Source organism: Ailuropoda melanoleuca, chromosome 7 (assembly GCF_002007445.2).
Source record: "Ailuropoda melanoleuca isolate Jingjing chromosome 7, ASM200744v2, whole genome shotgun sequence".
In the NCBI taxonomy this organism is placed as follows: domain Eukaryota; kingdom Metazoa; phylum Chordata; class Mammalia; order Carnivora; family Ursidae; genus Ailuropoda; species Ailuropoda melanoleuca.
Window position 1 is genome coordinate 835,321 of NC_048224.1, and position 16,774 is coordinate 852,094.

Genomic DNA, 16,774 nt, shown 5'->3' on the forward strand with positions numbered 1-16,774 from the left:
GGGGGATAGGCTGGTGATGGGTATTAAGGAGGGCACGTATTGCATGGTGCACTGGGTATTATACGCAAGTAATGAATCATGGAACTTTACATCAAAAACTAGGGATGTACTGTATGGTGACTAACATAATATAATAAAAATATTATTAAAAAAATAAATAAAAGAACAAGAAAAAAAATGCTGCAAAGAAACTGATAAGAGAACTAAAGACAACATATAGCATATAGCAGTTAGAAAGTCACTGGCAGACTTTTCCAGAGTGATTTCAATGCACTGGTGGATGGAGATGTCAGATTGAGGTGGGACTGATGATCGAATAAATGAAGTGGACAAAATGAGTGTAGGATATTCTCTGTTGGGGTTTGTCTATGAGGGGTTGGAGAGAGAAGGCTGTAGCTGGAGTCTTTCTAGGTGGGGGGAGATGGTATACGGAGAACCTTTAAAAATTACATGGGAAGGGCACCTGGATGGCTTAGTGGGTCTGGTGGCCAAATCTTGGTTTCGGCTCAGGTCCTGATCTTGTGGTTGTCAGATTCTCTCTCCCTCTGTCCCCCCCCCCCCCACATGCACACACACTTGTGCTCTTTCTTGTTCAAATAAATACATAAAATCTTAAAAAAAAATTATATGGGAGAGATCTGAGCATGTGTATAAGCAGTGGGGAAGAAGGTAATAGAAGGGATTTAATTTGAAAAAAAATTTTTTTTAAAGCCAACATCTGTGTGCTTACCGCATAGCCTGACGGTGTGCTAGACTCTTATACTTGGTTGTTTACTGAGTCCCTATCACAATGCTGTAGGGGGAGGAGTGGTATCCCACTATACTGATGGGGAAACAGAGGTCTAGTTTAAGTAACTTTCCAGAGGTCATGTAGTCATTAAATGGGGGAGACAGATAGGGATTAGAATCCAGTTCTGAGGGTACCTGGCTGGTTCACTCTGTAGGGGCATGCGACTCTCAATCTGAGGGTCATGAGTTCAAGCCCCACGTAGGCATAATGCCTACTTAAAAAACAAACAACCCAGTTCCATCTGGCCCTAAGGTATGGTCTTGCCTCTACCTGGCTGCCTCTTAAGTGAGAGAGTCACAATTTGAGAGAAATATACAAAGTGATTTACTTCAACTCGCATTGTAATAGTAATTATTTTTAAAGATTTATTTATTTTAGAGAGAGGAAGGGAGAGAGAGAGAGAGAGAGAGAGAGAGAGAGAGAGAGAGAGTGGGAGGAGGAGTAGAGGGAGAGAGAATCCGCAGCAGACTCCCTGCTGAGCACGGAGCCCAATGGCTCCATCTCATGACCCTGAGTTCTCGACCTGAGCTGAAATCAAGTCAGACGCTTAACCACTTGAGCCACCCAGGCGCCCCAATAGTAATTTTTAATAAAATGTCATTCTGTTTGGTTGAGATTACCATTGTGATGTAAATTTTGGTTAAGCACTAGAAAGCCAAGTAACTGTCATCAGCTATAGTGATCTTTTGTTTAGTGCTTCAGCCTAAGAATTTCGGCATGGACTAATTAATCAACATGGTTGTGGTCATTCTGTTGTTAGAAATGAATGGAAACTTTATCCCAAGGGAAAGGATAGTAGGATTTCTAACAATTTGGTGGTTATTGTGTTGCAAATGATATGATTGAATATAGAGTCTGTCTCCCCCCAACCCTCACCCCTCATTTTCTAATAGTTGCCTATTTAGTGGAATCTGACTGTCGTTAAAGGAACTCTTGACATTTTGCCATCAAAACTGCAAGTTGAAAAGAATAAGGCAGGCAGTTAGAAAAAGTCTGAGTATTGAATCTAAAAGGTTCAGTGTTCTAGTTTATGCCTTTTAAATGAGGACATTCTCCAGCACCTCGGTGGCTCAGTTGATTGAACTGAGTTGACTCTTGGTTTCTGTTCTCGTGATCTCAGGGTCATGAGATGGAGCCCCGAGTGGGGCTCCCTGCTCGGTAGGAGTCTATTTGAGATTCTCTCCCTTGCTTTCTCCCTCCCCTTCTGCCCCTTCCCTTGCTCACACTTGCACACACATAGTGTCTTTAATGAATAAATAAAATCTTTAAATGAGGACATTCTCAGGTTTATAACAATATAGATATGTCTACATACATATAAAACATGTTGAAGACTCTTTATTCTAGTTGTTGTATTGTTCTTTTATAATATTCTTTTTTAAATTTAATTAAGCTCTACGCCCAGTGTGGGGCTTGAACTCAGGACCCCAAGATCAAGAGGTGTATGTTCTACTGACTGAGCCAGCAAGGCACCCGTTGTGTTACTGCTCTTTTAATCTTATTTTTTTCTGCTTTGTTACATTATTCTATTGCTTTTCTGTGACAATTTCTGGTGACCAGTTGTTGATGCATATGGTTTTTATTCATATGTATGATGTCCTTTTTATTCTGTAATAGTCCCTTATTCCCAACCTCTACCTCACCCTCCTTCTTTCCTATTGGCATTTGGAGTGAACACTGTCTTACATTCCGGATTTGGCACATTGCTTTCCTGTGGTGGTATTTACTTTGTTCCTCTGGCCCCTTATTTCTTGACAACTGGTGGTTAGACTTAATGGTTTATGGCTTGGTTTAGATTCAGATTTGCTTTTTTTAGGTAAAATCAGTCGGTGATGCTGTGTATTTTCCGTTGCTTCAAGTTGTATCTGCCTATTCCGGTGATAATGAGTCTGACTCCTCCATTATAAAGCTTCCTGTTAACTTGTCACCTCATGATTTTAGCATCCTATTGATGATGTTACCCTAGATTATTTATTAGGGATTGTAAAAAAATAATGATCATATAATTCTGTTATTTTCACTACATTTATTAGTTGGAATTTTTCTATAAAGAACTTTCTGCTATCAATACTTTGCTTACCCTAAAATACCATTTGTTCTGAAAAAGGCAAGATAAGGGCTTGGGGTTCCTTCTCTTTATTTTTAGAGTAATGCATTGATATATTCCAATGGTGATTAATGTTTTTTTTTTAAAGGAATATTATATTCTTACAGATTTAATAATATTTTTTATTGTATTTACTTCACTATGGACTCATAGTTTCTTATTTTATTTAATCGGTTATAGTTCATTACTATCATTTATTTTCATGCTTAATTTCCACCAGATTTAGCCAACGGAAGCCCTTTCAAGTTGGCTTTTATGTCCTTTAGACATGTCCCCTTTTGTTTTTTGAGTGTTTCCTTACTTTCTGGCATACAACTAGACGTTCTTGGTTTACCTTGTACTTTTTCTTCCCCTGCCCTGGAATCAGTCCAAGAAGCCCTGGTTCCTTTCAGTGGACGATGGTATTTAGAAACCAAGATTTGAGAGCTCATTGCTACTATGGTATTACAGCTCCCAAGGCTTCTCAGTGGGCAGAGCTAAGGAAGTATCTGTACATATACAGGGACATGTAGGTATACACATTAACACATCTACCCACACACATACCTACACACTGCGAGCTTATACCAGTGCTCCCAAATTCCAGTCTGTTACCACTGGTCAACTCTAGTTTCCTCCCCCTCCATATCTGTAGATTCCTTTCTCCAGCGGGGAGAACTTGGCTCCCATTATTGGCCAGTATGTGTCCTGTCTCCTGTAGTTGCTGCTGCTGTGCTTGCAGGGTGTTCTCTTCGTCCACTCAGGCTCTGACAGCCTGCCTGGGGCCACTGTGACTGTTCTCTCCAAAGTTCCCATATCCTTTTGACATGACTCTCAGTAGTTGTTGTTTTCTTAACTTTTTATTTGGAAATAAATTCAGACTTACAGAAAATTTACCAAAAAAGAGAACAAGATGTTCCCCATACCCTTCATACAGATTTCCTAAATGTTATAGTTGCTCTATGCTTGTTATTTACTTGTTCTTTGTGTGTGTGCGTAATGTTTTCTGAACCATTTGAAAGTAACTTGTAGATGTAATGCACCTCTAACTGTAAACATATCATTATATCTTCCTAAAAACAAGGACATTCTCTAACTACAGTATAGTTATCAAGATCAGAAAATTAATTTTGACAGAACACTATTATCTGATCTTCAGGTCTTATTCAAATTCATCATTTATCCCAATTATAGTCTTTGTAGCATAAGAAAAGAGAAAAAAATTTTGTTTTTTGGTCCAGGATCCAAGGATCACATATTTCATTAGTCTTTTTAAAATCTGGAACTATTTTTTATCTTTTGCCTTTCATGACCTTGACATTTTTGAAGAGTATAAACCTCTTATTTATAAGAATGTCACTTAATTTGGCCTTTCCTGATGTTTCCTCATGATTAGATTTAGGTTATTTAATTTTGGTAGAGTAGCCATATAAGTGATGTTATATCCTTCTCAGTATATCTTATCGGGAGGCACATGATATCTAATTTTCTTAGTAGTGATGTTCGTTTTGAAGTGATACGTATCCTCAGTAGTCTTTGATAGCTTGCTTTCTTTCTGGAACATCATGTTCTAGTCACATCTTATACATTTCTTGTCCCACACCTGGAACCAGCCTTTTCTCCAAAGATCTCTGGTTCTTTTTATTTAGATATAGTATTCAGAGACCATAATTTTAGTGCAATGTGTAATTTTTGCTACTGTCTTGTCATTGTTTCCATGCCTTTTTAAGTGGGCAGTACTGGGAGATAAACATTTTAAGAGAAAAAAAATCTTGAGTTCATATTGCTGTTTCAAATTCTAGTGAAAGATTAAGTTTTTATGTAATCAAAGGATTTTATATTGGTATCTCTTTATAATGAAAATCTTGATCCCTAATGACATTAGCATTATTACTTATTTGCTTTATCTTATAATATACTTGTAATAGTTAAAAAAGACCCAACACCAATATTACTACTAACAATTTAACAAATAAATGCAATTTATATATATTTTAAAAATTGTTCATTATCCCAAAATATATCCTGTTAGAATCTACAACCTAAATACTGTGATCCAGAGTTACTTAAGCAGTTCTTTTCCTTGTGTGCTTATACCATTTGACTTATTATACAGTTAGTTTGTTTTTCAGCTTTTAGGCCTGGCTTTTTTTTTTTTTTCTTTTTAATTTTGTAAACCATTTATATGATTACAGAGTTAAAACTACATATAGGGCTACACTCAAAAAAGTTTTGCTTCCTTACATGTCTCTTCTTTTCCCTTTAGGTAACCATTTTTATGGGCTTGATCTTGCTTCCAATGTAAAAAGTAGAATATTATAAACTGTGTTCTACATTGTACTTTTTTAATGTAACAGTATAATTTGGAAATCACTCGAGATCTGTACTTAGAGATCTTTCTCGTTCTTTTTATGTTGCCTGTACTGTGTTAGAAGTAACACACTGATTCAACCAGACCCCTATTGATGGGTGCTTATGGAAGTGTAAGATAGTGGAAGGAAAACGAAGAAATGACATGTAATTAATATCTGACTGTGTGTATTTGAAAAATTGTTGCAAGACTGAAGTGGACATATAAATTAGATGTTATATGCTGTAAGATTTAGTGCTGGGAAGAAGTTTGGAGTTTGCAACTGGAATTAATTACACTGTGAGCATTTCACGTAAGGAATATTGCTTCTCCTGACCCACTGAAATCTAGACCTGGCTGTAGTCTGACCCAGGAAAGAAATGTCATGCCGGGTGGGGCCAAGAGTGAATATTTGGCAATTTTAATGGTTCCAACACCCTCTTCTGCATACTTAAGTCTGAGGAGATGACAGCCTGAGTGTTCCAGTATCTGTTAATCTTGCCAGATCTTTGGTGAACAAGAAAAGGAGAGGAAGCCTTGCTCACTTTGCCCAGGAGGATAACTCTGCCTGTTCCCATCCACCAAGGGTGTAAGAGGGGTGTGATCAGGACTGTGATTTGGCTGGTATAGATTGTTGGAGAGAATTTACATGTTTAGTTGGATCTCTTCTTTTTTGGGAACCTTCTCCTGGGACCCATATTATTGTCTGTGTAATAAAAGAAACTTTTGCACAGATTCATTTGTTGCCTTGGTTCTTCTGTCCCAGAACTATCTCCCTGAGTCCACCTTCCCATTCTTACTTCTGGTCTCTGTAGGTTGGTAGAGCAAGGTGGACTGTTGATTTGAATGGGACCAAGATGATTAAAGAAGAGCTGCCTGGGTCTCTGGGAGAGGACTGAGGCCTGGTTCAGGCAAAAAAAAAAAAAAAAAAAAAAGATTAATAGGCTGAGGACTTTTCTTTGCTGTCTTGCTTTCCATTTTAGAGCTCCAGGCCTGTGAAGTCCTGGGATGACAGAAAAAGGCAGACTTTATTTTTATTTATTTATTTATTTTTGTGCCTTTTTAAAAAAATTTTTTTTCCTTTTTTTTTTTAATGATTTTTTAAATTATATTATGTTAACCACCATACAGTACATCCCCGGATTCCGATGTAAAGTTCGATGCTTCATTAGTTGCGTATAACACCCAGTGCACCATGCAATACGTGCCCTCCTTACTACCCATCACCAGTCTATCCCATTCCCCCACCCCCTCCCCTCTGAAGTCTTCAGTTTGTTTCTCATAGTCCATAGTCTCTCATGTTTCATTCCCCCTTCTGATTACCCCCCTTTTCTTTATCCCTTTCTTCCCCTACCGATCATCCTAGTTCTTATGTTCCATAGATGAGAGAAATCATATGATAATTGTCTTTCTCTGCTTGACTTATTTCACTTAGCATTATCTCCTCCAGTGCCGTCCATGTTGCAGCAAATGTTGAGAATTCGTTCTTTCTGATAGCTGAGTAATATTCCATTGTATATATGGACCACAGCTTCTTAATCCAGTCATCTGTTGAAGGGCATCTCGGCTCCTTCCATGATTTGGCTATTGTGGACAATGCAGCTATGAACATTGGGGTGCATATGGCCCTTCTCTTTACTACGTCTGTATCTTTGGGGTAAACACCCAGTAGTGCAATGGCTGGGTCATAGGGTAGTTCAATTTTTAACTTTTTAAGGGACCTCCACACTGTTTTCCAGAGTGGCTGTACCAACTTGCATTCCCACCAACAATGTAGGAGGGATCCCCTTTCTCCACATCCTCTCCAACAATTGTTGTTTCTTGCCTTGTCTATCTTTGCCATTCTAACTGGCGTAAGGTGGTATCTCAGTGTGGTTTTGATTTGAATTTCCCTGATGGCTAATGATTTTGAACATTTTTTCATGTGTCTGTTAGCCATTTGTATGTCTTCATTGGAAAAGTGTCTGTTCATATCTTCTGCCCATTTTATGATTTGTTTATTTGTTTCTCGTGTATTGAGTTTGAGAAGTTCTTTGTAGATCTTGGATACCAGTCCTTTATCTGTGGTGTCCTTTGCAAATATATTCTCCCATTCCGTGGGCTGTCTCTTAGTTTTTTTGACTGTTTCCTTGGCTGTGCAGAAGCTCTTTATCCTGATAAAGTCCCATAAGTTCATTTTATCTTTTATTTCTCTTGCCTTTGGCGATGTGTCGTGAAAAAGGTTGCTCTGGCCGATGTCATAGAAGTTGTTGCCTATGTTCTCCTCTAGAATTTTGATGGATTCCTGTCTCACATTGAGGTCTTTCATCCATTTGGAGTTTATTTTTGTGTATGGTGTGAGAGAGTGGTCAAGTTTCATTCTTTTGCATGTAGCTGTCCAATTTTCCCAGCACCATTTATTGAAGAGACTGTCTTTTTTCCACCGGATGTTTTTTCCTGCTTTATCAAAGATTAGTTGCCCAAAGAGCCGAGGGTCCATTTCTGGGTTCTCTATTCTGTTCCATTGGTCGATGTGTCTGTTTTTGTGCCAGTACCATGCTGTCTTTGTGATCACAGCTTTGTAGTACAGCTCGAAATCCGGCATTGTGATGCCCCCAGCTTTGTTTTTCCTTTTCAACAGTTCCTTGGAGATTCGGGGCCTTTTCTGGTTCCATACAAATTTAAGGACTATTTGTTCCAGTTCTTTGAAAAATGTCCTCGGTATTTTGATCGGGATAGCATTGAAAGTGTAGATTGCTCTGGGTAGTATGGACATTTTAACTATGTTAATTCTTCCAATCCATGAGCATGGAATATTTTTCCATCTTTTTATGTCTTCCTCAATATCTTTCAAAAGTGATCTATAGTTTCTAGGATATAGGTCCTTTACGTCTCTGGTTAAGTTAATTCCAAGGTAACGTATGGTTTTTGGTGTTATTGTAAATGGGATGGATTCCCTAATTTCTCTTTCTTCAGTCTCGTTATTCGTGTATAGAAATGCAACTGATTTCTGGGCATTGATTTTGTATCCTGCCACCTTACTGAATTGTTCTATAACTTCTAATAGTTTGGGAGTGGATTCCTTTGGGTTTTCCATATAGAGTATCATGTCATCTGCAAAGAGAGACAGTTTGACTTCTTCTTTGCCGATTTGGATACCTTTGATCCCTTTTTGTCTTCTGATTGCTGTTGCAAGGACTTCTAGTACTATGTTGAATAATAGTGGCGAGAGTGGGCATCCTTGTCGTGTTCCTGATCTTAAGGGAAAGGCTTCCAGCTTTTCCCCATTGAGAATAATGCTTGCAGTAGGCTTTTCATAGATGGCTTTTATGAGATTGAGAAATGTACCCTCTATTCCTACACTCTGAAGGGTTTTAATCAGGAAAGGATGCTGTATTTTGTCAAATGCTTTTTCTGCATCAATTGAGAGGATCATATGGTTCTTGAGTCTTTTCTTGTTGATATGATGTATCACATTGATTGATTTGCGAGTGTTGAACCATGCTTGCATCCCAGGTATGAATCCCACTTGGTCATGATGGATAATCCTTTTAATGTACTGTTGGATTCTATTAGCAAGGATCTTGTTGAGGATTTTGGCATCCATATTCATTAGAGAAATCGGTCTGTAATTCTCCTTTTTGAGGGGGTCTTTGCCTGGTTTGGGGATCAAGGTAATATTAGCCTCATAGAATGAGTTTGGTAGCTTTCCTTCTGTTTCTATTTTTTGAAATAGCTTTAGGAGAATAGGTATTATTTCTTCTTTGAATGTTTGGTAGAATTCCCCAGGAAAACCGTCTGGGCCTGGAGTTTTATTATTTGGAAGGTTGTTTATCACTGACTCAATTTCTTCATAGTTAATTGGCCTATTTAAGAAATCTATTTCTTCCTGTTTCAGTCTTGGTAGTTTATAGGTTTCCAGGAAGGCCTCCATCTCTTCCAGATTGTTTAGTTTTTTGGCATATAGCTGTTGATAAAAGTTTCTAATAATCCTTGCAATTTCAATGGTGCTGGTCGTGACCTCTCCCTTTTCAGTCATAATTTTAATAATCTCAGTCCTTTCTCTTTGTTTTTGGACAAGTTTTGCCAGTGGTCTATCAATTTTATGGATTCTCTCAAAGAACCAGCTTCTAGTCCTGTTGATCTGCTCTACTGTGCTTCTGGTTTCTAATTCATTGATTTCTGCTCTAATCTTGGTCAACTCCTTCCTTGTCAGTGGGTTAGGCCTGTCCCTCTGTTGCTGTTCCAGTTTCTTGAGGTGAGAATATAGAAACTGCATTTTAGATTTTTCTATTCTTTTGAGTGAGGCTTGGATGGCTATGTATTTCCCCCTTAGGACTGCCTTTGCAGTATCCCATAGGTTTTGGACCGTTGTGTATTCATTCTCGTTGGTCTCCATAAATTGTTTAATTTGTTTTTTGATTTCCTGGTTTATCGAGTCATTCTTGAGCAGGATGGTTCTTAGCCTCCAAGTGTTTGAGTTTCTTCCAGGTTTTTCCTTGTGGTTGAGTTCCAATTTCAGAGCGTTGTGGTCTGAGAATATGCAGGGGATAATTTCAATCTTTTGGTATTGGCTGAGACCTGTTTTGTGTCCCAGAGCATGATCTATTCTTGAGAATGTTCCATGGGCATTTGAATAGAATGAGTATTCTTTGGTTCTGGGGTGTAGTGTTCTATATATATCTATGAGGTCCAACTCGTCGAGTATGGCATTCAAAGCCTTTGATTCTTTGCTTAGTTTTTGCCAGGGTGTTCTGTCTATTTCTGATAGTGGGGTGTTGAGGTCCCCTACTATTACTGTGTTCTTATCTATATGTCTCTTTATTTTGGTTAAGAGTTGGCTTGTGTATCTTGCTGCTCCCCTGTTGGGGGCATATATATTAATAATTGTCATATCCACTTGTTGAATACTTCCTTTAAGAATAATATAGTGCCCTTCTGTATCTCTCTCTATGGCCTCTAGTTTAAAATCCAGTCTATCTGATATGAGAATTGCTACTCCAGCTTTCTTTTGAGGTCCATTTGCGTGGAAGATGGTACTCCATCCCCTTACTCTAAGTCTGAATGCATCTTTGGGTTCAAAATGAGTCTCTTGTAGACAGCAAATGGATGGGTCATGTCTTTTTATCCAATCTGCAACCCTGTGGCGTTTTATGGGAGAGTTTAAGCCATTTAGATTGATAGAGATTATTGACAGATATGATTTTAATGATGCCATTTCTCTTTAAAGTCTTTGTATCGGTTGTGACTTGCTGCTCTGTATCACTCTTGGGGCCTTTTTACCTTTATAGAGCCCCCCTTAATATCTCCTGTAGGGCTGGTTTCGTGGTTACGAAATTGGTTAATGATTGGCGATTTTGGAACGTCTTTATTTCTCCATCAATTCTGAATGACAGCTTTGCTGGATAAAGGATCCTTGGCTGCATGTTTTTCTCTGAAAGAGCTTTAAAAATGCCCCCCCAAGCCTTTCTCTCATTCCAGGTCTCTGTAGACAGGTCTGACGTAATCCTGATACCTTTGCCTTGGTACGTGAGAAATTTCTTTGCCCTGGCCGCTTTCAATACTGTATCCTTGGATCTAATATTTGCGAATAAAAAGGCAGACTTTAAAGGTAGATGTCCTGGGGCACCTGGGTGGCTCAGTCGTTAAGCGTCTGCCTTCAGGTCAGGGTGTGATCCCAGTGTTCTGGGATAGGGCCCCACATCAGGCTCCTCTGCTGGGAGCCTGCTTCTTCCTCTCCCACTCCCCCTGCTTGTGTTCCCTCTCCCACTGGTTGTCTCTCTCTCTCTGTCTAATAAATAAATAAAATCTTTAAAAAAAATAAATAAAGGTAGATGTCCTTGTTGTGGTTCAATTCCTGGATGGACATGCTAATGGCTAATATGGCATTTTTAGGGTGTTCTGCCACTTTTCCACCCATATGAGAAAGATGAAGGAGTAAGATAGAAGGTCAGAGTGTTACAGGCTTTACTATTGGTGAAGCTGGGATTGGAGAATGTGGCTGTCTACTATGGTCCCATCAGTCTGATCCCTGATGCCTGTATTTGCTAGGGTTGCCATAACAAATTACCATAAACTTGGATGGCTTGAAATGAGAGAAATTTATTCTCTCACAGTTCTAGAGGGTAGAAAGCCAAAATGAAAGTGTCAGCATGGCCATGATCTGGGGAAGATCTGTGCCTTTGTCTTAGCTTTGTGTATTTGCTGGCATTCCTTGATTTGCAGCTGTGTGACTCCAGTCTGCCTCCATCTTCACATGGTAGTCTTCCCTCTTTTTCTGTCTCTTTTCCTTTTATAAAGACACTGGTCGTATTGGACTAGGTGTTGAACATGATCTCATCTTAACTTGCTTACATCTGCAAAACCCGTGCTTCCAAATTAGGTCACATTCACCCATATTAGGGGTTAGGTTTTAACACATCTTTTGGGGGTACGCAATTCAACTCATAACAATGCCTGACTGAGCACTGTGTAAGTAAAAGCTTATAGTTGGCTCACTGTGAGACCAAACTGGGTGAGCTGCAGTGTTGGAATGGAAATGCCAGCCTTCCAGCTACCTCAGGCAATGCCCAAGCCCTGTCTCTGGTGGACTTGGCACTTGGGAACTGAAGTAGAGCAGGGTAGTCATACCTGTTCCTTCTGGGCCTTGACTGCTCAGTTTCTTCTAGAATCTCACTGTGGGGAAGGAGGAGTGAGTAAGGACTGGAAAGGATGGCCTCCAGGGTTCCATTGGGTCCACGTGAGGAACCATGGGGTGGTGTTCTCTTCTAACACTGGCACGGCTAGTAATTGTGCCTTGTTTCGTTTTCTTTTTAGCGTAATGCATTTTCTGCTTAAGTGGTGAGTGCTTCATCTCCCAGGGTTGCACTTTATAGTCGACCCTTAAGTGTTCCCTTCAGAAGCAGTTAGCAGTACAGACCAGTTCTGTGGCAGGCATTATCTAAGAAACTAGTACTCCTAAGATGAGAATCATCTGTTTTTACATTTTCCAAGGAAATTGCTTAAATAGGAGAACACCATTTGGAAATACAGGTGTACCCAGGAAAGCTGTATAGGGTACAGATTTATATTTAGCAGCAGAGCATCGGCTTCAATTTCTTTTTTATTGCCAGATAAAGATACATGATTCAAATAAGAAGAGCAGATCTTTTTCCTTCATGATAAAGTAAAACTTTTCAGAAAAGGGAGCTTGGGAGAGTTATATAAGTATGAATTAGTGTTACACTTTTCTTCACTTGCTGAAAAAGATCTTTAGCTCATTAAAAAATTCTTGGGGTGGCTATTTGGTTTAGGTGGTCTAAAAAACATTGAAGGCTAGCTCTGTAGAAGCAAAAGAACAAAGTTGTCATCGCAGCTATTGTTGTCACTCACTTTGGGGACTCAGTCTCTGAGAGGTGCAGCATTAAAAAAAATGATTATTGCATTACCTTCAGCTGAAAATCATAAGTATATTTTCTCTGAAGTATAACAGTCTTTTCTCTGAGTAGGAAACATTGCAAGAGCATTTTAAACCTACTTTTCTGTTTGGTTCAGAGAAATAAAGGTAAAAGAGGAGGAAGAGTGACTGGGAATTTGATTATAGTAGCTATTAGGTTTAATAGTGATACATGTGGATTAGGAAAAACTCAAGGAACGGTAAACATAGAAACGACCTTTTAAGGGTAAAGAACATAAGGAGGCAACCCAAAAATGAAAGGAAAATGGTTATTAATGTCCAAAAATAATTAAAAAAAAGAAACTTAACACTTTTTTTTGCCTGTCATATTGGCAAAGACCTGCGTGGTGGGATTACCATTAAATTTTTAGAAATTTTAGCATATTTCAAATTTTATGATGATCATATATTAACTTTATAGATTGAAAAGGGTGTGAAACATAAGTTAACTAGGTCTTTAGTAAATATACCTGATTCGTAGGTAGAACTAGGTTTGTGTTATTAGTGAACAGTGACACTAGGAGGAGGCAAAGTATGTTTCACAGGCAAGTTAGCAAACCAGGTCAAGGGCAGATATTTAATTCTGATTGCTACTAATTTGGTGCATATCTTAACAGTCTCATTGCTTCATTTTCTTGTCAGAGCCATTGTTCTGTATTTTAGACCAAAAGTCTTGACTTGTCTGTTTCTCTCACTTCTATCAGGAAATTTTGTTCTGAATGTATCTGTAATCTGACCACTTCTCATTGCCCACCTCTGGTCCAAGCCACCATCTTATTTTGCCTGGATGGTGTAAATTGCCTCTGTGCTTCCAGCCTTGTCTTTGATAGAACAGCAGAATGATGAGCGTACTCACTGCTCGGCCTAAAGTCCTCTGGAGAGTTACCTGAGAAAACACTGTCGTCTCCTTGAATGGAAACGCATGTTAGAGCATCAAGAATGGAAATGTGCAAGAAGGGGAAGAGCCCCAGATTACTTCCCCAAAACTCCTTTTCTCCCTGTCTCCCCTCTCTCCACTCTTTCTTGCTTTATGACTTCCAGTCACACTCTTACATCCTTGCTATTCTTTGAAGAGCTCAGGAGGCTCCTTGCTGTTGCCTTAGTCCAAAATGCTTTTGTTTCAGTTATCTGCATGATTTATTCCCTCCTTCAGGCATCTGAAATGCCTTCCCTCACCTACCCTGTATAAAATAGCTACTCCTTGGTTTCTTCTTCAGAGTGCTTATGACTTATTTATTGTTTGCTTCACTCCACTCCTGTTAGATTTCTCTTCATTCCCTCTTGAATGCCTACTCAGCAGTTAGGCATTCAGTAACTGTTTGTTGAGTGACTGGCTGGATTTTGAGTTTCTTTTCTAGTGGCTTTTTCCTCTGCTGGAGAGCTGTGCATGCCTCTCTTGTTCTTTGGCCAGGGGAAAAGTAAGTCTGTCTTCCAGGTACCAGTGTTTCTACAAAGGTAATCTGGGAGCTTCTTTACCTGTCAAGCAAGTGAGTCTGTTTTCTAAATAACCTTTCTGTGTGTGAGATCAGTGCTTTCCTTTTTCCTGCATTTGGTATCATTTTGTGTAACTACTTTAACATTTTGGCATTTATTTCTTCATTCAGTTAGCAAATAGTTATTATAGCAAATGTTATGAATGAGGCTGGATCCCAGACTGGAAATGAGGGCTTAAAGAGACAGCCTGCTTTTCCCTTGAGGAGTTTAGAGTTCAGTTTATGGTCAGAAGTGCCAGCCATTGGGATAGACAACTACTATGAATAATGCAGAGAGGGAAGTCAAAACACACAGGCTGGTTCACCTAGGCCTGCTTGAGAAGGATTGAGAATCTTAACAGTGGCCAGGAGTTTGCTAGGTGAGGAGACAGGTAAAGGCTGCCCTGATGGGAGGGAATGATTTAGGCAGAGACACAGGGACCTCTACTTGTTTACAGAAGCACAAATCAGTGAGTGTTGTTGGAGCTTAAAGTATAATGCCGGTTGTGGTGATGTAAGGCCATGATAATTATGTAAAGGTTTGATGTAGGTACTTCTAAAGGGTTACATGTGTCTTGTGTAGAGGTTAGACTTTCATCCTGCAGCACAGGATTTGGTCATGTGCATCTGTATAGGTGTGAAGAGAAGTGGGTGGGGAGGTGGCCTGGAAGGTTTTTTCTTTTGCGTGCCTCATCCCTGAGGCAAAGAGAATATAGAATAACACCCAGTGTTTATCACATCCCATGCTCTCCTTAATGCCCATCACCTAGTTACCCCACTGGGTGTTACACACAACTGATGAATTATTGAACTCTACATCTGAAACCAGTGATGTAATATGTGTTGGCTAATTGAATTTAAATAAAAAAAGAATATAGAGTATTTTCTGTCATGTATTAATATATCTATATCCATGCAGACTATTTTCTCTTTTATATTTAAGTTCCTAGTGGGTGGCAGGGTTAATTTGATTCTCCTCACATGTACTTTGTGAGATGGATGCTTATTTAAATCTTTAATGAATGATGATCACTTCTTTATCTGTAGCCCCGATCTGTTTTAACCTCTTATTATCCCATAACATGTTTTCACCTTTATCTATTCCATCTCTTCCCAATTTTTCTTTTTGTCAGGCAAATTAAATTTATTAAAAAAAAGAGAGAGAGAGCTTTGTTCTGAGAGTATTTGTTGTTTGGGTTGTCAGATGCCAGGACTACTGTTGCTTCTGGAAGTGGGGTGGGCATGGGACTCCTTTCTGGGGCAGGCAGCCCAGTGCTTCTTACTCATCTTTGCATTCTTGTGTGTATTAGGTGTTCAGTACATATTGAGGGAATCATCCTAGTTGTTGTCAGCAAGATTAAGTTCATATTTTTGTAGCACAGCCTACTGCCTACTTTTCTACTTTGATATTCTGTAATCTTTCCTTCCTACGCTCCAGGCAAACTAAACTCTATCGTTACAATATTTCCCAATATTTTCACTTCTTGGAATGCTCTTTCTCTTATCTGGCAACCCCCTACACCTTCTAATAAGTCTTAACTCTGAAGTCATTTCTGAGTAATTTAGGTGGAGTTAGTTACCCCCGCCTGTGTACACTTTTGTATTGAAGTCTGTTCCGCCTCTAGGTAGTGAGTTTGGATGATGAGGATAAATCTTACCCTTTTCTCTGTCTCTAGTACTTTAGCCTGGTGCTCGGTAGTTTTGCTGAATGGGTAGTTTGTAAATTATTGTAGGAAAGCTTATTATGACACCTGAAAAGTCTGTGCTGGGGATGTTGAGCATTGTCCATTCACTGCTCATCCTAGGTTAGGCCCTTATACAGGTGTGTGTATGAGAGAGTCTGTTTCAGAACTGGTACATAGGAACAATACCTTTTGTAAACTTGGAAAGTTAGAAAATTCATTCTTACTATGAAGGATGTTGAGGAGGTAAGCAATACAATCAGGTCAGTATTTGCCAGGAATAGGAACTTGGAAGGAGGAATGACTAGAGGTAGGTTCTTTTCCCAGGAGTCTAGGAAGAGATGAGGAAGTCTCCCTGAAGGGGTGGTAGAGGGAATGGTAAAACTAGAAGAGAAGAGTTTCTGCTGGGGATGGGGTGCTTACATGCTATTTGGGAGAAATGACCACCAGCCTTAAGCACACAATAATTCAGTGCTGATGACTGCATCATCTCCTCTGCAGAGACTGCCCCAGCCATCATGGAGGTGGCCGAGGTGGAGAGTCCTTTGAACCCCAGCTGTAAGATCATGACCTTCAGACCCTCCATGGAGGAGTTCCGGGAGTTCAACAAATACCTCGCATACATGGAGTCTAAAGGAGCCCATCGAGCAGGTCTTGCAAAGGTGATTATTCTCACATCCTTTAAAACCAAAAACACTTGGCCTTTTTTTTTGTACTCTTAGTCTTTATGGTATGGGAAATTGTTTATTCCAGAGGAAGATATTTGCAAGATTTGTTTTCATTAATCCATGCAAAGCATTTGATTTCTTCAAAGAATTGTCTTATTTTTCTTTTAACTGTTTATGATAGGTTGTATTCTAGGGCTTTTTTTTTTTTTTTTTTTTTTTTTTTTTTAACAAAACACGTGTGGCTTCTAGAAACCAAAGAGATCCATGTGTGGGCTTCAGAAAGAGGCGAGCATATTCATAGCTTTCATCACT

The 16,774-nt window shown here is 39.2% G+C and overlaps 1 protein-coding gene across 18 annotated transcripts in view; it reads left to right on the top strand.

The window, feature by feature from the left end:
• Positions 1-16,774, top strand: part of KDM4C (lysine demethylase 4C) — a 502,429-nt gene that overhangs the window by 96,515 nt on the left and 389,140 nt on the right. For 17 of the 18 annotated variants that reach the window (XR_004626454.1, XM_034663835.1, XM_034663840.1 and 14 more), the window contains one exon: positions 16,296-16,456. The exons of the other annotated variant lie outside the window; for it this stretch is intronic. Coding sequence is in view for 16 of the 17 variants with exons in the window: in XM_034663835.1 (XP_034519726.1) it covers positions 16,296-16,456 (161 nt within the window). In the remaining variant the exon portion in view is untranslated. The remainder of the gene's footprint in view (positions 1-16,295; positions 16,457-16,774) is intronic. 18 annotated transcript variants of the gene reach the window in all.